The following is a 21,449-nucleotide window of genomic DNA, read 5'->3' as shown; positions in this document are numbered from 1 at the left end:
CAAATGTTATGATCGCTAATTTCAATTTTGTATGATAATGTTCTTTTTTCAAAAAAAAATTACTATTATTAATGAAAATTATTAACTAGATCACAAAATTTTGATAACATTTATGCACTGTGGCACCAAAATTTATAATCATGTGGACCCAAAGCTGAGGAATATTGAGCAATAAAACGCTGTAGAAAATTAAAAAATGTATTGCTGGGAATTGCATTTTATTTTGTAGAATTTTGTGTGTGCCTATCCACATACATCTTATTATATCTTAACTGATTTTTTTTCATTCTGCTGTAGATTTATTTTGTAATAGTTTGTTTTGACTTCTCGGGTCTGTATTCTTAATTTCTTGTGTAAACTTTGTGAATGAGAAATATTGTTTTGGAGGACAATACTGTGTACATCATCATCAGCATCAACCTAGAAAAATGAATAGCGAAGGGTCACATTACACTTGCTGTATTATTGTAGCGTGAAGGTGTACTTAATAAAAGTGTATTCGAAACCGCGATTCTTTTCCTGAAAATATTGATATTGTACTGTATGGAATATTATGCTTAAAAGTTTGTAGTAGATCGACGCAACAGTTTTTGAAGAAATACAATTTGAACCTAGTTGTTATTGTAATAAAAAAACTATTTTTGCTCATAATTTTTAAGCAACTCTAAATATTAATATCACATTTTCTAAACAGATAAAAAAAATTTATGCGAAATATATATATTTTTTAATTAACAGTGACGTCTGTACGAGATTTGTGCAATTTTTTTCCTATAATTATTCATTTCTAAATCCTGTACTATTTATGAAATCCTCATTCAAGTGGGAAGAAATTTGAGCTTACGACTTTTTTTTGAACGATGCAGCGTTTTCAAGTAAAAAACTAAAAACAACAATTTGATGCATAGCGAAATCGCCAAAATTAGAATGATAAAAATATTTTTCATGTAAAAGATACTCTATAGAAACATTGTCAGCGGTATTTTCTTTTAAAATGTCGTTTGCTGCTCGAAAGCAATGTGGAAAATGCCAAAGAAATGTCTAGAATGATTTCATTGAATGATTTCAATAGTTTCTTCGAATTTCAGCACCCTGTATCTCGAAAAGGGAGCGCTCTCGGATCATATAACTGGAGATTCAATTCACATTGTGAATTGAAAACGACTTAGCAAATATCGATACTCGATGTTTTGTCCGTGGGAGCGACGCAAACAAAAACGCTGCAATAATTAGTTATTTTTTATTAAACATTTTTCTGTACTCCATTAAGAACACACACACATGAGATTTCGCTAAAGGACTGTAAAATTTTCTAACAGTTGGTCAACAGTTTGCAAATTATTCTCCTAAAAATCATACCACTTTTATATAAAAAACACCTCAACTAGAATATATTTTCTATTTTTCTTTTACCGTATAGGAGTGATAAAATTCAACTAAAACCTGTCACATAATATGTTTGGTATTGTTGGCGCGTTTATATGTTTATATATGCAAGTACAAAATGTTGTTTGATGTACAATACTTAAGGGCATACCATTCACCCACTAAAGTGCATTAAAAGGTGAATTAAAAGAAAACATACATACGGAATACACTATATAATAAAATCGTCGACGAAAAGAACTTGTAAGCTAAGAAATGCGGCGTAATTATAACTAAACTTTACAAATGTCTCTATAGCAGATAGATTTCGCTGAAGACGAAGATATTGAACATCGAAAAATCCTCCATCGACAATTTTGAACAATGTTTGGAAAATAACGCACGTAGCAAAAGTCTCTATAAAGATTTCCTAAACTGGTCCTAATTCCTCGTAACACTAAACATCGTTTTTGTGAATGATGGTACATAATATTTAAACGTACACGAATGGTTTGAAATGCTTTCGCTAGAGTAACTTGTCCCCAGACGATCGGACATTTAAGGTGTATAATTTTTCGAAGCTACTTTAGTTTTGCCATGATATGCAGGGGTTGCATTTTAAATGTTATTGCTTCAACCGTTAAATTTAAATATGTATTGAATTGTTATATTTTGTTACGTATATGTTATGGGATATGCCTTTTCATATTTTGCTGATATGTCTTCATCCACATTTGCACATTATCTGCATGGTCACCCTGGTAATTCTGAATGTTACATGCACATTTTTAAAATACCAAAAAAAAAACACTCACCGGAAAATAAAAACCGTATACTTAAAACTTGTGAACCTCTGGTTTGAATTGAATGATTTTTTTAATAGGTTTATTCTTCAGTAACCAAGCTATGTCAAAAACTTTCTGCCAACTATTGTCAATTAGAGGCACATTGAAGCATGGTCTTTTCCGGACATTTTCTCTTTTTAATTGCAAGCGTTCTGGACAGTATTCATTGAAAGTTTTCCTGATCTGCGAATTGCTCTTCGGGAAGAATTTGATGACTCTACAAAAATTTGTTACAATGAAGTCAGTTTGGTACGAGGAGAATACACTAGATATTAACCTTAAGCTGTGTCCACACTATGTCGAACGATGTCGACTAAATCAAGTGATGAATTGGAGTTAAGGACAAACTATCTTCCGTAGAAACCAAAGGCGTGATGGGATGATTGATATTGCTGTTTCGTTTAGCATTATTAACAGGAAGCACATTATGACGCTTTTGAAAGATAAAAATAAACCCACTAAAATTCAGAATACCGGAAGTAATTTCTATATTAACTCTAGCACTGTCGATGCGAACTTACAGTTTTATATTTATTTATTACCTCAGATCCTGACACTAGACATTCAATAATGCAGCAGCTGCAACTGCTGGATCTTCTATATCACTCATAATAAATGAAACTATTTTTTAAAGTAACATAGGGTTTAAAAACAATGTCTGGCGATATATGTCCGTCAATATGTCCCCTCTACATAGTGGGGACATAGCTTTAACTTAAAATAGGTTTGTTCTCTTAATTTTGATGTGCTTTGTAGATTTCTATTAAAACATACGCTCTGATGCATGTCCAATAAAACCAGAGATAATGTCGGGATTAAAAAACTTCGTTTCATGGTTGCACCCTGTATATGCCCAAATTTAAATATGAATGTAAATTTTTGACATAGCATCGTTACTGAAGAACCAACAAATAAAAAAAAACAAACTAGTCACGGTGGTTATTAGGAATGTTCCTTTTTTTGGGAACATAATGGAGATAACTTTAAAAGATAATTTGTTGTATTTTTTTCAAAAACATAATTTACTGAGTCAGGATCAGCTTGATTATAGGGCTGGGCGACATACGACGAAGGCACGATTAAGGGGTCTTGGAGGGTATCTGAAAACTCGTTGGTTACTTTTAATAATAATACTTTTTTGGGTTAGGTTACTGGTATATGTGGTTTCAGTCATATGCGGATGACACGACATTTGTTATCTCAGCATTTAAACTTTCGACTGATACTTCAAATGCAGCTTTAGATCTAGAAGAAAGATGATTTAATGCCAAAATCTTCATTTAAATAAAGATCTAAATCTAAATCTAAATCTAAATTTACTCAAGGTAAGCCGTAGGAAAAAATGTTAAGCCTACTATAGACGACAAAATGTAGTGGTTGCATACCGATGAAGCTTTATTGAGCAAACTCTCGATCTTATGTAAACTTTGACACCATTAAAACGTGCTATTTTGCACTACTAAGCTCAACAATTCCCTATGCTGCTGCACTGTAGGGGCACAGTACTGCAGCACAGACTGTTTTAAATTACAAAACAGAACGATTAGGGTTATATGTGGTGCGCATTATCGTGCCCATTATAGACCCGTTATATTATGCCGTTGCCGTGCATCTTTGTTTATTCTACCTCAGCTGAAATCCACAAGTAGAAATCTTTCTTTGAATTTCACTTTGTATAATCTGTTAAAATTCCTTCTAATAATAAAATTTTGAAAAGAGCAATAAAAAACCATCTGCTTGCTCATTTTTTTTATCCGATTCATGAATACCTCCAAAGCAATTTAGTTTTCATCAAAAAAACAAAGAACTAATCAGAATTTTATGAATCGCGTACCTGTTGCTAGTATTTTTATTTTGCTTATTTTTATAATTTTAACATTTTTGTATTTCTACGATTTTGACTTGCTGACTTGCAAAAATATTCAATAAATTTATTTATTCTATTACATTACATTGTATTCGATTCGCGAAAAAACCAACTTTGAAACTGGAGCCACTTTTTAGTGGCCGGTTCTTTTTTGTCGGTGAGTGTATAAATATTTCAAATATACAAAAATTCTTAATGCCCATAAAAACTTACTTGTAACTATGCAAGAATAGTGCAATAACATACTCCTTACAGTATAAAATATCGGGGCTCTTCTATAATTTCATATTTGTTTCCTTTATCCTCGAGAAAAAGAAAGGATAATTTGATATTGTTTTTGCTAGATTATTGCTAAAACGTCGGGAACAATTTACTCGGTGAACAACAATTATTATAAAGCGCGTGCCAAAGCTCATTCATTATGATATGCCGTTCGGCATAGACCTAAGATATGTAATGGAAAAAATCCTCCGAGATGTGTGTCAGTAAAAAATCGTAAGAAACCTTATCGATATCGTTCTAGATAAATCCGAACCAACGGCGATTTTGCATCGCCAGTTGGATATAATCAAGTACTCGTAGATTTAAGTCTTACAAATCTATTGTCGGTCAAAAATGTGTCTCTTAACTAGGAAAAGCCTTATACGCTAAATCCCGACGGAGTTTTGCGATCGACGTCACCGTGTGTCGTCGAAAACCGCGTCGGAATCCATTTTAGAAATAGAAAAATTTTATTATAGATCTAGCCTTATTTGTTATAGTCGTTTTTACACGTCACATGTTTCGTAAACAAAAAAGGTGTTATTATCATTTTTTCCTTACGGCACTAGAAGTCGGACTCTTTTTAAAAACGACGACGTTTACACAAAATAAACGATTGCGTACAGGGTTTCAAGAAAATAACTCGCCACTAAAGAGCCGGAGGTAAACGACCTCGACCCTTTCGATATTGTTTTGTTGGCACAAGAAATTACTTTTGAAGGTATTGTTCCGCGAGGATTCAAGTATTTCGTTCGAAAGCTTACTTTAAAATAGAGCAACGGCGGTGCTGTTACTTTCAAACCCACCACGTATATTTTATTATTACTAGTTTACACTTACGGTTAGAATTAGATAAGTGTCGTATTTGTCTATTTGGCTGTGTGCGTAACAAGACAAGCGTTTTCTGTCAGGAGGATCTGGTATGTTACGTTTCCTTCCCTTAGTTTGAATACATCGATACATAAAAGGAATTGAGGCCTCTAAAATGGCCGTGTTTGGGATCGCTTTGAAAATGCAACCGAAGAATTTTTCATACTATTTTTAATAGTCATGTTTATAATTTAATTGTTCTCCTCGACTGTGTAGACGGAAAATAATAGAATCTTTCATGAAGCAATAAGTTAAAATCTTATGAGCATGATAAACAAAATAAAAAAAGAAACCAACGAGGAATAGTAATATGACCTGGACATTATGTTAATTTTTCATTTTGCCAAACCTCTCTTTTCTTATTAAATTTGTTTTGTCTTGCTCTGTTCTTTTAATATTCGAAAAATTAAAATTTCACTTTCTTGAAAATAATACTAAAAGCGTTTTGACTTTCGAATAGAAATGCAGTTTGTCTATCATGCGCACAAATTTAAAATTAATGCTACCATTTTTTTTGTACCATTCCGTGTGACGTGAGACTGCACAGAGTGAATTGATTTAATCAGCAAGAAACAATACAGTTAATTTTTTGTAAAACCATATATAATTAATATCCACGATTAGCAAACCTTCATCAAAATTCTTATTATTATGATCTATTCCTTGTGATGCACCGAATTTTACTTTGCTGTTAATTTTGATTGCTGTTACTTCATACTATAAAGCAGCAAGTCAATTCCACTCCAGAGTACCTCGATTTAGTAATAGTAATATATTTATTGCTCATAAGGAAATCCCTAAAGATAATTTACATATTGCTTCAGTTAATTCTTACAGAAAAACCTATTTACCCATTTACGTGAAAACTGATGAGAAAGCAAAAAAATAATTATTCATTAATTAATGGGAGTTAGTTTGTCAGCTAAAAACTAAGTAAAATCCACTCTTTAATAAGACAGCGAAATAAAAACTGGCGGACCAAAAAGCCCCGGAAAGTTTGATATCCAGACGTCAGATTACGAAAGTACGAATCTTATATCCCATATTTTTCAGCGTACGTCTCGGACGCTCAACTTTTCAAAAGTATTCGCAAGATTTTAAAACTTCCTAACCTTTTTATTTTCGTTCTACCAGCGGCATTACACATTTTGCAGTTCAACTAATATTAGGAAATGTTTATCTTGCCAAAGTTCGGGCACGTCGGGTTCCCGGAAAGTTTTTAGTTTTCCGGGGGAAAATCACAGGAAAGATGGATTTATTTTCATATTGGTCGTAACTGTGTAGACATGTTGCTGTCGTTTAACTCTTATCAGATAATATAAAGATTTGCGATAAAATAGGAAATACAAAATATAAGTAGAGTAGACATAAACAAGCGAAAAAAATATATAGCAATTAAAAATTTGTTAAACCAATAAAAATGATAAAATTACAATATATTATTTTGCTATATTAGGACTCTAAAATAATCACCTATATTTAAAATTGTATTCTCGAGTTAACCAATGTATAATAGTGATATAAAATAAAATTGTTAAGAAATAAAATTTAAATTTATATAAAACAATGATAAAAAGTAAATAAAACTAACAAGTTTCTAATCAAAAGGTATCGTCTATGATATTGGGAAGAAACAAATACAAAAGAAAAAACGATTGTCGTGTTCTCTGAGCTCTTAAAAGTTAAAATATGGTTCAATATCTGTTCTATTATTTCGAAAATTCGGATTGTTTTTAATGCAAATCGTCTAATTTATTTAAAGTTCTTTTTGTAAAGCTTCTATAATGACAATTGAACCATTATCAGAATTAAAGTGATACATGTTAACGTCATCTTTTTTGTGGTTTATTAGTTTTTAAAAGTATCTTGCAGTTTGTCCAATATAAACTTCTGGTCATGGCTTACACGGAAATTAGTAAACGATATTTGATTCCAACTCCAAATGAGTGTGAGCCTGAGTTTTGGTGAAAAACTTCATTTGTACGTTGCTCTCACACTTCAGTGAAATTTTTATTATTCCTGTGGTTAAGATATGACTTACTTTTACAGCAAGGCCTTTAACATATAACATTAACATAACATTCTTTTGTTATATTATTTTATATAAATAAATTGATGTCAATAAAAATAGATATATGTTTGACATTTCTGTTTTCCTTTTTGTTTTCTTCCTTTGAATTGTTTCTTTATTATTTCGATATTGTACGCGTTTAATAAGCAATTAACAAAAGTGTAATTCAACTTCATGTTTTGTGATATGTTCTTCTAATGTATCAGAATAAAGTCGTATTATTATTATACTAGGAGGGTAATTATTTTTAATTATGTACGGTTTTATTTTGCCTAAATTAGTTGTCCAAAGAAGTTTAGAAGATGGCAATAATATTGCCAAAATGTCGACAAAGTAAGAATTTGTTTTATAATAAATCCAACCCTAACATTAACATTATTGATAATAATGATACCCATAACATTAAAATTAAAAGTAAAGTATTTTTATAATAATAATAATATTTGCAAATTAAAAAACGAACCGAGTTTCGAAAAACATTCTTTTTAAATTCAGCGCATCTGGAGTGGAACGGCTTTGCGACTGAAATGCGATGACGTCCCGGTGACGTCGCCCCGTCTTTTAAATCCGTTTCCAATTAACCGATAATCCCATGTTCGAAAAAATATAGCGCCGTGCCAAAAACAAGCAAGCGGCTTACTTTGATCCACCATTAAAAGCTTAGATATCATACAAATGTCGCGAACCAGCGTCGAGGGTCCAAATACCATTTTGCAAGTTTGTAGGATCAGGTCCGGACTTTTTGGAGTTTCTGCGATTTTTCCCTGCGTACGGTTATAATATACTCGGCCTTAAACCGAAATCTACTAATCGTGTGATACTTAGGCCGCGATACACTGCGCACATTGTAAATATTTGCTACTCTATGGGGACAAAATAAAAAAAAACAGTTATTAAGTTCTTATAATTATTATGAACAACATCTATGAAATAGTTGGAAAAATTTGTCAATATGGCAAACGGAATTGTTACAAATTTACAGAAAACATGGGGCTGTCAGGCAGGCGCTATAATTTGTAGCTTATTAAATCCGTGGTTGTATCGTATCATAAATCGCATCGTTGTGTTAGTTATATAGATGGTTAAAATTATTTTCGTGGTATTTTATTGATAATATCAAATATTTAAATAGTTTTGCTGCATACTAGTTTAACTTTAAATAGTATTTTCCAAAAATTTTCAATTTTGGGATTATAATACACCTTCTTGCAGTCAATGAAGTTGCGTTTACAACAACTGACTTATCATATTTTTTTGTCATTTTTTCGATTTTCGGTATTTCGATCTTAATGCATCTTTATCAGTTTAGGAGTAAACTACTCTCACTAACGTGTAGATTAAAAGCTCAAATTTAAGGACTGTCAAGTTTTGTTATTAATGAAGGGAATTAGTAGAAACCTTCTAAGATGCTTCGAATTTAGTGCCACACTGTCAAAACCAAATACATTAAATTTATTAAGAAAAACCTTCAATGTTGTCTGCCTGTCATAGCACCTAAGGAACCATCAATATTCATTAGCCTTAAGTCATTGGCGATATTATGTTTCCATCCATGCTTACTGTAGTAGTTTAGATTTTACTTTTAGCACAATATTAGAATCTCCATAAAGACTTTCTGTTGATATATACAAAATTATTTAAGGATTCGTCTTTCGAAGGCATGAAGACGTTGTTCATTAGCCACCGTTAGCGCCCAAGCTTCACAACGATACATCATCACAGCTCTTATTATAGTTTATGCGCAGTAGTGTTTGGTACGTCTTGGGTAGCCTTTGGATTTTAGGAGGTTTTGCACTGGGTAAATACATGCTAGAAATTTGCTGTCGATTTACTCCGTTTTATAGGTGTTTTCTGTTAGTATATATTTGAACTTCCTGATACGTTCAAAGCTGAACTCGTCCATCGCGATGTTTTGGCCTACTCTGTCTGCGTTGCTTGTTTATCGCTTAGTACATACTTAGTCTTGTCTTCGTTCATTTTGAGACCGATGCTGCTTGCGCTTTTTTCATTTGCCATTTCCAAAAATTTCAACGTCGGCGCAAATCCCAAAAGTAAGTTGGAACCATTGTGATGATTACATGGCTGCAACCTAAGTCATTTGTACTATTTTTTTTTGGGTAGCCAAGTTCCTCCATTGATTGCCAATCCCTAACATTTTTCCATTACTTGCCTACAGGAAAATATTTGATTTATTGTGGATTGAACTCCCCTAACATCACATTTCAGTCTTTCTAGAATTTTATAGGTTATGTTAAGCAGAATGTTGTAAGGGGAGAATAAGTCCTTTCTATTCATCTAGAATTCCTTCCGTGCTCCATATGGCTTCTGGCAGATGGTGAATATCGTGGGATGTTATCAATTCCAGAAGCTTTATTGTCTTTAAATTTTATAATGACTTTTTGGAGTTCTTCAATGGCTGGCAAAATATCTTCGATTTCAGCTGTTTGTATTGTGTCTCTAAACATGTCACCGTTATTTTTCGGGTTAAGTAGCTGGTATAAATATTCGGTATTCATGACTTCTTTACATTCAATTATAAGATTTCTTATGAACTTTTCTGTTCTTGGTCGTATCCTTTTTTAATAATTGAGATTAGTTTATAACACATTTTTATATTTCTCAGTATATTTCAGAGATTTTTTTATTATTTCTCCTATTTCTTTCTTTTGTATATCTTCTTTATTTGGTTTATAGTTTACATTCTGTTATTTCTAATATATTTAGAATTTCTGTTCTCATCACTCTTCAACTTCACCCACATGTCATAAAACTTTATGTAATGAGATTACTGTGATATTATTTACGTAAAGTGATATAAACATTAGAATTCAATATTCGTAAGGGCAAATATATACGCAACTTTTGTGATGCTAAGTAATAGAGGACTTGTTCAAATGACCTAAAGACGTATTTAAGGATTTACAATATTATTTCCAAATAAAAAAGACTTTTTAATTTTCTGAGTATAAGTAAAAGTTATTGATGAACGTAAATCCAAAAACGTTAGTGTATGCATGTACGCTTACAGTCAAAGATTCTTAGCGATTTTATTATAACACAAAATTTTATCAATTCGAATAAAATAAATAACATTAAGGCAGCATAAATAAATTTTGTTCCCTTAGATTAGCAAAATCTTACATTGTGCAAGGTGCCAAATTTCATATGCGGACGCACTCACACACGCTGCTGCTGGTTCTTATTCGGAAATGACACCGGAAACGTCGAAAATAAAAACTAAAAACGGTCGCGTCAGTAACCGCCGTCCCGAAAACGACATTAGCGAGAGCAAATATAGTTTACGTTCTAATGTTTAAAGAGTCTCTTACGCAGCGAAGTTAATTGAAAGCTGCGCGGGCGATAATTTGCGCGCGAAATGCGCGCGTCGTGTCGTAAAGAAACTGCGCAGGCGCCGAGCGCTGGGTCCTGCGCCCGGCTCACCCTGCAGGCTACGACCCGGTCGCTCCTGCAAATAAATATAGACAAGCGTTAAAACTGATAGATAACAGTCAAACAAACCGACAAACGGGGCCAATACTTTGAAAAAAGGCCCTGGGAATGATAGATTACGTTTTCGTAGTCGATCTTCCAAGCAAGTCTACTTTAGGCAAAGAACGGATTTTTTATTGATGAGACTTTTTTCATTTTCTCATAAGCAGGTGCCAGATTTATAGGATATATGGATCTGTTGAGTCTGATTACAAAATAATTATTATGGGTCATTTTGGTTGTCTACAATCTAAAAAAAATAAATTAACGCAAAAATTAGAAAAAGATATACTGTATTATCTGAGTATGGCTATGAAACTTCCTGGGACTGCCTGAATCTGAAATACCGACGGAGGGAGGGGAGAATAAAATGACGATTTTATTGCTTCACGGCGGACCGAATTCGCCATAATACATCTAAACATCATTTTCACTATCGAGTTAGAAAATTACAACCACACACTCTTCCCTTTGTATTAATTGAAAACCAGACCCTAACCCTAAGCCATTACGTGTATAGAAAAGCGACTCATACTGATCAAGTGCAATCACGAATCCCTTAACAAGGAATTAACACATCGCACCTCAATTCTTCCTTCAAACAATTTTCATTACGAAGATATCATATGTTTGATTAAAGAACACATTTCACCAGAACTACTTATACAAAGTAACGCCGTAATTGAAATTCAATTTGCCACTGTAGTAGTTCCGTAGGTCCAAAATGTTACCTATCAAATTTCAAAACTTCGGTAAAAACATTACATCAAAACTAGATTCCCTCTCTAACACAGAACATCCGTTGAAAAAATCCTGTTCATCTAGCATGAAAACCTTTCAATAGTTTAAATGATGACATTACAAAGTATTACTGTAACAAAATTGTTAAAAAAATATTAAACCTTTGCAATAGCAGAAATCCGCAGCACTGTTAATTAAGTTATTCAAGTCCCAGAGCTGATTTGGATCAGAAAGGAAGTGGTATTTTTTTTGCATTTTAATAAAATTATTTACAAATCTTCTGGATTCCTCCAACGTCATTTGTTGATGAATCGAACTTGATAACGTCTCGCCAATTATCCTGTTTGCTTCTTCAGAGCTTGGCTGAAACGCATTCTACTCTGGAACTGCTTCTATATAGTTCGAGCGGGGCGGAGTTAAAGGATGTCTGTCTCGGATGACTGACACCCATATTGGTGAAAGGAAAAATCTGAGTCGTGGTTAAGATTATTTTGTTGCTTATAGATTTTTATAGATTCTAGGATTTTTCGTTAGTAGAAGAATTGATTACATGCAAGAATTTTAGTTCTATCGAACAACATTTGAAGTCCGGTTTCGTGATTGTGGTTGGCAACTGCTGATGAGTTATTTGTCGTGGTTTGAATACTCTTTCATGTTCTTTGAGTCTAGTTGATATTTTTCGTCCGGTCTCTTCAATGTATTCTTTGCCGCATATGTATGGAATGACGCATATGCGTCAAACTCCTAGTATCTCCAACGGAATTTTGTGTTTGACGGATCGAAGATGTTGAGAGATTTTTACACAAGTGGTAGTTCTCGGTTGAACGTTATATTTCTTAAGAAATTTTGATAAACTAGTTAGTGATGTTTTGAATGTAAGGATAGACAACAGTGGCAAGTGTGTGGTTGAGGGGGGAGGGTGGGGGGGTGTCGGAAGTGTAAAGAATTTAAATGGCTAAAAAAATTTTGGAGGGATTCTTGACCATCAGGCCAAATAACAAAAGCATCATCAACATAGCGTTTCCATAATTTTGGTTTTAGATGGAAGGTGTCGAGGACTTTCTATTCAAAGGCTTCCATGAATATCATCGCCATGGTGATAACAGAGAAACCATAGCTATTCCCGACGTTTGTTTGTTTTAAGAAAAATATGTTCCAGCAAGCATTTTTCTATTAATCTAAAAAGATTTGGTTCCAGATTTATTAAATTCTGAGAATCGGGAAGCAAATCTTTTTAGATTAATAGAAAAATGCTTGCTGGAACATATTTTTCTTAAAACAAACAAACGTTTTAGAAATAGGGACCACAGCAAAGAGTAATTTTAGGTCGCAATTAACCAGAATATCGTCTAGATGGTTTTTAATTGTTAAATGAAATGAAATCAATGAATTAATAAAGAAGTTAGATATTTTGCTATAGAATATGTTGGAGAAGTAATGGTGCTGATAGTAGATCGAAGAGGTAATGCAGTTTGGGAATCTTAGGTAACCCGTAGAGACGATTAATTTTAGAGTCATGAGTCATTAATACAGATTTAAGATTGCGTTCGATAGGTGACGTAGGATCTTTTTTAAGTTGATGATAGGATCCGTCTGTAAAAATATTTTGAACTTTTTCCTGATATTCACTTGTATACATGATCACCGCATTTCCTTATTCTGCTTTTAAAATTACGTTGTCGCGATTAGATTTTAGGAATTTTAGAACAATGCCTTCAGGCTTTGGAAAGTTAGATTTAGGAAGTTTGGTTAAAGATTTTTGCGGCTTCAAATCGAATTTCAGAAATGATTTTACTGTCTCAGAATGTTAGTGCAATGATACGTTTACATTTTTTAATGTGATTCTGGGTGGAAGATAAAAGAATATTTTCAGCTATATCATGAATCATGTTTATCATGTTTGTTTTTAACTAATCATCGTAGACAGCCACCCTTTGGCTCCGCCCCCTCTAACAGTTTATATAGTTCCATAGGTCTATAGGTCTTGATGACATAAATCATAGTTTGAAGGATGATTTATGTCATCAAGAGCTAATTACAGTTTACAGATTAGAGGAACGTATTCTCCATTTTTGTAATTGATTGTTATGAATCTAATAATTTAATCATTACCATAGGGGTCTCTTTTAGTGGTCTACAGATGATATTAAATCAAAAGCTCCAAACAAATTTATATTAAAAGTGGATATTTTTGCGAAATTAATATTTGGTCCGTTCAGTTTCCAAAGTTTTAAAGCAACAATAAATCTTGATTGTAGTGCATTGGATGATGACTGTTTTATGTCAACAAGAGGTAATGACGGTTTCTCAGGTTAGCGGAATACAATCTTCTACAATATATTCGTCAGCCATATAACATATACTAGATTTACAATTTGTTATATGCAAATTACAATAAAATTTATTATAATTTTATTTTTATTATTATTTTGTGAAACAACTATATTAACTTTTCAAGTAAAGTTCAACAGGCTATTGTAATACCATTTACAAATCTTCTGGACTTCTCCTGCGTAGGTTATTGATGAATCGAACTTGCTGACTCTTCGCCAATCATCCTGTTGACTTATTCAAAGCTTAACTGAAACTGGCTAGCATTCTATTCTGGGCCTGTTTATAAATTGTTAGAGGGGGAAGCCAAAGGGTGTCTATTTCGGATGACTCATTTGGTGATTCGGTAATTCGGTGACCTGATTCGCGGTAACTACTGTTTAGTTGCTTATAGATTTCTATAGATTCTTGAATTTGAGCCTAGTTGATATTTTTCTCCCGGTCCCTCCAATATATTCTTTGACGCATATGCATGGAATGCTGTAAACTCCTGGTATCTCTTTGACGGATCGAAGATTTTGAGAGATCTGTGTTTAACGTCATATTTCTTAAGAACTTTTATTATGTGCTCAGTGATGTTTTGAATATAAAGAGGGGCGATAGTGGCAAGTATGAGGTTGCTTCCGGACTCAATGTCTTTCTAAGATTGTGGTGAAGTGAGAAGAGCAGACGTAAAGTGTTTTAATTCTGCGTTCAGTGACTGGGGATCAGTTAACAACAAACATGATAAACATGATTCATGAAAAAGCTGAAAATTTTCGCTTATCTTCCACCCAGAATCACATTCAAAACACCCAGAATCACATTCAAAAATGTAAACGTATCATCGCACCAACTTTCTGAGACAGTAAAATCAGTTTTAGCAAAAGGTTTCAATTTCTTCGTTGAATCACGTATTATCCCAAACGAGAAAATTCTTTCACATGTCATCAACTACCATCTCAAACAGTTAATGAAATTCGATTTGAAACCGCAAAAATCCTTATCCAAACCTCCTAAATTTAATATTCCCAAGCCTGAAGGCATTGTTCTAAAATCTCTAAAATTTAATCGCGACAACGTAATTCTAAAAGCAGAATAGGGAAATGCGGTGATCACGAACACAAGTGAATATCATCAACATAAAAAAAATCCTACGTTACCTATGGAACGCAACCTTAAATCTGTATAAATGACTCAGGACTCTAAAATTAATTGTCTCTACTATCATTTCTTGTCAGCACCATTGTTTGTCCAATATATTCTATAGCAAAATAGCTAACTTCTTTATTAAAACCCTTTGAACGGAAAACTGATAGTTTCGTACTTAATTCATTAATTTCATTTCATTGAACAATTAAAAACTATTCCATTAGATCCAGAGGATATTCTGGTTAGTTTCGACGTAAAATTACTGTCAACATTATTTCAGATACAATAAAATCTAAGAATGTGGAAACAAATCTTCTCACCTTAATTGAAAAATGCTTGTCTAAAACATTTTTTTTTTTAAACGGTCAACAAACAAATGTCGAGAACAGCTATGGTTTCTCCATGATCATCAGTCAAGGCGATTAGGTTTATGGAAGGAAGCCAGAAAGTCCTCGACACCTTCCATCTAAAACTAAAATTATGAAAACGCTATGTTGATGATTCTTTTGTTCTTTGGCCTCATGGTCAAGATTTTCTTAGCCATTTACACTTTATACACCCTCCCCAACCCTACCCTTGCTACTGTTGCCCATCCTTACATTTGAAACATCATTAACTACATATCAAAGTGCAAAATTTGGTCGTTTGTCGGTTTGTTTTCTGATATCAGGCGGTAGCCAGTAGATAACTCACCTACTGCTAAACGAACCACTCGTCCTTTTGGGCGGGTTGGTCCTGCCCGTTGGCGGGTGGCGCCGACGGGTGTGGCCGGCCTACCCGGCCGGGCAGTAGGGTTGCTCCCGGGCCGGCGGCGTGCTGTTGCGGAACCCGGGTGGGCCCACAGGGCGGCGCCAGTTTCCCGACGATGGTGGAACGCATGCGCCGGCCGCGTCGGCCAGCGTGGTCGTACTCGAAGCTTGTTTCATCACGTGCCCGTTCGAACCATACATCTGGCCTACTGGAACCAAACGCAGAACTTTTAATAATAATAACAACAAGCACTTAGAGGTGAAGAACATAAAATTTATTATTAATTATTATTTATAATTAATTACCCGCTCCCCGGTTGTATATGCGGAAAATCAATAAAGCGTATGTTACAAAGTTGTCTGTATCATAATTTTGATTAAAATTTATAGTTGTTAAAGAAATAAAAGTAATAAAAGGTTACTCAATTACATAACAAATTATGTATTATGAATAAAAAATAAGCGTAATAAAAACGGTCACCAGTCATTGCGCTTGACTCTAGACCCAGCTGAAATAGTTCACAGAGTGCTGAGAAGTAAGAAAAAATATTCCTAGAGGCTGACCTTACACCTGATCAGCGCTCGGAATTGAACGCACTAAAGAACGAGTTGAAGGGAAGACAGCGAAATGGAGAACCTAATCTCTTTCTAAAATATGTAAACGGAGTTCCTAAACTCATTGCAAAAAACTAGACTCCTTGTCCTTACTTATATAATTCCAAAATGATAGAGGACTGTGCACCAAGCTTCAGCTTCTCTTTGAGAATGTGTCTTACTCCCAAATATGATATAGACAGTGCAGAACAACAGATGTTTAACTACAATATATACCGTAAGGACAGATCTGCAGAAACTAGTACCTTTGAGAGGGGAGGTGGAGTTATAATAGCGGTCTGTAAGACTATTTCATGTAAAGTTTTACCAGCTTCGAAATCTGAATAGCAACAAATTTATACTGGCTACAGCCTACTTGCCACCGAAGTGTTCCTTTGAGAAATATGCAGAATTTGGAGAGAACCCGGAAAGACTGGTTAAAGAATACCCCAGTCATAAGTTGTGAGTCCTAGGCGATTTCAACCTGCCCAACAGTTGGTGAACCAAGAAAGAATTAACCTCAGTTGCAAATCCTCTGGCGGGAAGAACACAGAGTGAGATCGAATCCACTAATCTACTATCTTACCTATGCTCCTACCTCAACCTCTTCCAGATAAAGACAGTCAGAAACGTTCACGACCAACTTCTGGACCTAGTGTTCGCACAAGATGGCGGAATTTTAATAGTTGAGGCGGATAGTGCCCTACTGCCAATAGACTTTTGTCATCCACCACTCTCATTTTCCTTGCAATGTGATTCAGTACATTTCAACAGTTCTGGTCTAAGGGGTGACGGTCTTTATAGAGATTTTAAATCAGTGGACTTGGGTGCAGTGACTGAGTTTTTGTCGCAGTTCGAATGGGACAAGTTATTTACTAACAACACCCTTGAGGATATGGTCAACATGGTTTATTTATAGTTTATTTAGTTATCGATATAAAGAAGTTTTCGGCTAAGAAGTTTCCAGTTAAAAGCTTAAAGATGCGATAATTGAGAAGAAGAAATCACATAAACGATATCTTGGGATCGGAATATATGCAGACCATACGAGATTTTCATTCCTAAATGCTAAATGTAATGTTACCAGGAATATATATCTCTGACTGAATCGTCCTTAAGAGAAAAAGTAAAAAAAAATTAGGTCCGTTAACAGTAAAAAGGAAAGGAACCTTATTCCTTCGATTGTTGTGCACTTTGGCTACGTGACCTATTCTGTGGGTGAGGATACTGTCAGTTTATTTGCAGACTATTTTTCGAACATGTATGGTGACAGGGACTGTGTCTCTGAAGATGCACCGCCTACTGGAGATGTCAGCCTTTCACATTTGGACATTTCAATTTCATCAATTTATGAGAAACTGTCTGCTATAAATAAAAACAAAGGATCCGGTCCCGATGGCCTCCCAATATTGCAGCTTGATACTTTCTAGACCCACCCATCTTTAAAAACGGGAACTTTTCCAACTTACTGGAAATCAAGTTTTATTACCCCTATCCTAAAATCCGGCGATAACTCTCAAGTCTACAATTATAAACCCATCAGTATCCTGAGGTGTATTCCTAAAGTGTTCGAAAGTTAGTCTGTGACTATTTATTTGCTGGCCTGAAAGTTTGCTTTATCGACTAAAAATTTGGATTTCTCCCCCATCAATCCACGGAGCTAAACTTGCTTACATTTACAAATTTTTTGCTGGAATCATTAGAAAAAGGGTCTCACGTTCATGCCATTGACACAGACTTTTCAAAGGCATTTGATAGAGTAAAACATGAAATCTTAATCAAAAAATTGCGAAAGATTGGAATCCAGGGAAAACTTTTGGGATGGTTAACATCGTACCTTACTGAAACGGTCGAGATTGCGCGCGTCCACAGTTCCGATCCACCGAAATTAAAGTGCCTTCTGGTGTTCCGCAATATCTATGTCTATATGAATAATATGGCTTCATGTTATCATCATGCATTTTTCCTATTATTTGCTGAATACCTAAAATTCTATATGAGAGTTCAAAATGTTGATTACTGTATAAAACTCCAATCCGATTTAGATCACCTCTCGCTATGGTGCGATTTTAATGGAATGCAACTTAATATTTATAAATGCCAACTAATGAACTCCCAAACGAAGCCGAAACTCCATACATTATACTTATAACATAAAAGGGTCACCGTTATTGCAGACCTCCCTAATAAGAGATCTTGCAGTGTTACTGGATATTAAATTGACGCATCTATTGTGTCTAAATATGTCTAAAGTAGTACCAACAATCTACTGCACTCAAATTCTCATGGACTTGAGCTGTTATGTAAGATTGGGCTTTCCACCTTCCAGGTGGAGTTCCATTGTACTAAGTATTACACAATTACTAACAATGCATTTACTCAATAAAATATAAAATAATTTTGATTTTTAATAATTACATGACATTGTTCGACAATCTGACTTATATTTATAAGGTTTGACATATGATTTAATGAAACACCAAAAGCAGCCACTTTTTTAATGTAAAAAAAACAGCAGATAGAAGAAAGGACAATATTAGTGAAAATATTGAAAAGCTATATAATCCAGACCCCACAAGACACACCCCTACGTCCGAAGCCAATGTATCATCGTTGTCGAGGGAAATTTCAGGAGTAAATAAACTTTAAAAATGTTTGATTTTCGAAAAATCAACAAAGATCAAAGAGAAGCAATTATATTTGTGCTCCGAAATTACAACAGCGAAAATTTTTTTAAATGATTCGCGTAGTAGGCAGATTATATTATGCACGACTTGGGAATTTGTTTTCCATTGTAGTAGGATATCAAGAATTCAAGAAATCCACCAGGTCGACGGTCAACTCAAATCCCCCAAGAAATACCATGCATTTGAAAATATGATGACGAAATTACAGATAAGTTTTCGACTCATTCTTTTGAAATTCGTTTTTTGGCTGAACGGTTCGCTCAACTTATTGACATGGAGCATGCGGTGATCGAAAATAGTGTAGTAGAATCACTACTTCTTATCGATTATTTTCATATCCAGCTGATTTATCAAAATTGGCCAAAGTAATAGGCAGGTTCGACGATAAAAAAAAACAATACATATATATATATATATATATATATATATATATATATATATATATATATATATATATATATATATATATATATATATATATATATATATATATATATATATATATAATATATATATATATATATATATATATATATATATATATATAAATTATATATATATATATATGTATATATATATATATATATATATATATATATATATATATATATATATATATATATATATATATATATATATATATATATATATATATATATATCTATATATCTATATATATATATATATCTATATATCTATATATATATATATATATATATATATATATATATATATATATATATATATATATATATATATATATATATATATATATATATATATATATATATATATATATATATATATATATATTATATATATATATATATATATATATATATATTATATATATATATATATATATATTATATATATATATATATATATATATATATATATATATATATATATATATATATATATATATATATATATATATATATATATATATATATATATATATATATATATATATATAATATATATATATATATATATATATATATATATATATATATATATATATATATATATATATATATATATATATATATATATATATATATATATATATATATATATATATATATCTCACTTGGCATCTTCAATGCTCGCGCTCCGAAAACACTTCGAACACGGAGCGCGCATTGAAGATGCCAAGTGAGATTTTGGGGGAAACGTCTGCAGGATTCCAGTCGGATGCAGGATTCCAGTCGGAGTTCAACGAGCGAACGGATGATATCCCGGAATATAGTGTCATCACATTTTTTCCATCCATGAATCAATACGTGAGAATATATATATATATATATATATATATAATATATATATATATATATATATATATATATATATATATATATATATATATATATATATATATATATATATATATATATATATATATATATATATATATATATATATATATATATATATATATATATATATATATATATATATATATATATGATGACACTATATTCCGGGATATCATCCGTTCGCTCGTTGAACTCCGACTGGAATCCTGCATCCGACTGGAATCCTGCAAATCTTGCATCCGACTGAAATCCTGCAGACGTTTCGCCAAAATCTCACTTGGCATCTTCAATGCTCGCGCTCCGAAAAACACTTCGAACACTGGGAGGTTATCGGCGGTGCGTGCGGTATTTATACTCTGCGCCGGAGATGGTAAACGGTGCTGCTTGTGCGTGGGGGGAGGTGGCTCCGCCCCCTGAATTGTCGCGTTGTTAATTTCGCCCGATCGTAGTTGCGATGTCCCCGTTGGCTGCTGCGCATCGCTCTGCTGTTTGATTATCGTTCTCCACGTGTTGGATAAATGCAGAGCGTCGTCTCTCGTATTGAGGTGTCCGGACTTTTCTATTTCGATGGCCTCTCGTATAATCCTAGTCCCTAAAATCAGGAATATTAGCTATTTGTTTGCAAGTGCCGAAATCAAATTTTATGGCCTGTCTGATGTTGGTGCTGAAACAAAGCAGATGTTGTTTGTTTGTTTTCTTATGGCTAAACGATGTTCCTCGAGCCTGGCTGAAATTCTTCTGTTGGTCTGTCCCACATACGTCAGGCTGCACGATCCGCATGCTACACTGTATACTCCTTGGTTTTCCAGAGTAATTTTTTGTTTTGGGTTTCTTAGTATTGCTCCGATGGTATGGTCAGGTTTGTATGCCGTTGATATGTCGTGTTTCCGTAATATTCGGCCGATTTTGTCAGTAACCCCCTTGATGTATGGCAGGACAGCGATCGATCTTCGTTGGGTCTCGTCCTGCACTCTCTGCTGCGGCTGTTGTTGTTTACTGATTGCGGACGAGACCCAACGAAGATCGATCGCTGTCCTGCCATACATCAAGGGGGGTTACTGACAAAATCGGCCGAATATTACGGAAACACGACATATCAACGGCATACAAACCTGACCATACCATC

At 33.5% G+C, this 21,449-nt stretch overlaps 1 protein-coding gene across 2 annotated transcripts in view; it reads right to left on the bottom strand.

The window, feature by feature from the left end:
• Positions 1-1,226: 1,226 nt before the first annotated feature.
• The window catches only part of LOC132696131 (uncharacterized), a 95,364-nt gene continuing 75,141 nt past the window's right edge, over positions 1,227-21,449 (bottom strand). The window contains exons 6-7 of one of the 2 annotated variants that reach the window (XM_060660762.1): positions 15,665-15,929; positions 1,227-10,745 (exon numbers count right to left, since the gene is read on the bottom strand). In XM_060660762.1, the coding sequence (XP_060516745.1) occupies positions 15,745-15,929 (185 nt within the window). In that variant the 3' untranslated portion in view covers positions 1,227-10,745; positions 15,665-15,744. The remainder of the gene's footprint in view (positions 10,746-15,664; positions 15,930-21,449) is intronic. The other variant, XM_060660763.1, reaches the window with a different exon arrangement.

Source organism: Cylas formicarius, unplaced genomic scaffold, assembly GCF_029955315.1.
Source record: "Cylas formicarius isolate icCylForm1 unplaced genomic scaffold, icCylForm1.1 PGA_scaffold_1__22_contigs__length_36826433, whole genome shotgun sequence".
NCBI classification, from domain to species: Eukaryota; Metazoa; Arthropoda; class Insecta; order Coleoptera; family Brentidae; genus Cylas; species Cylas formicarius.
This window is presented reverse-complemented; position numbering and strand designations above follow the sequence as displayed.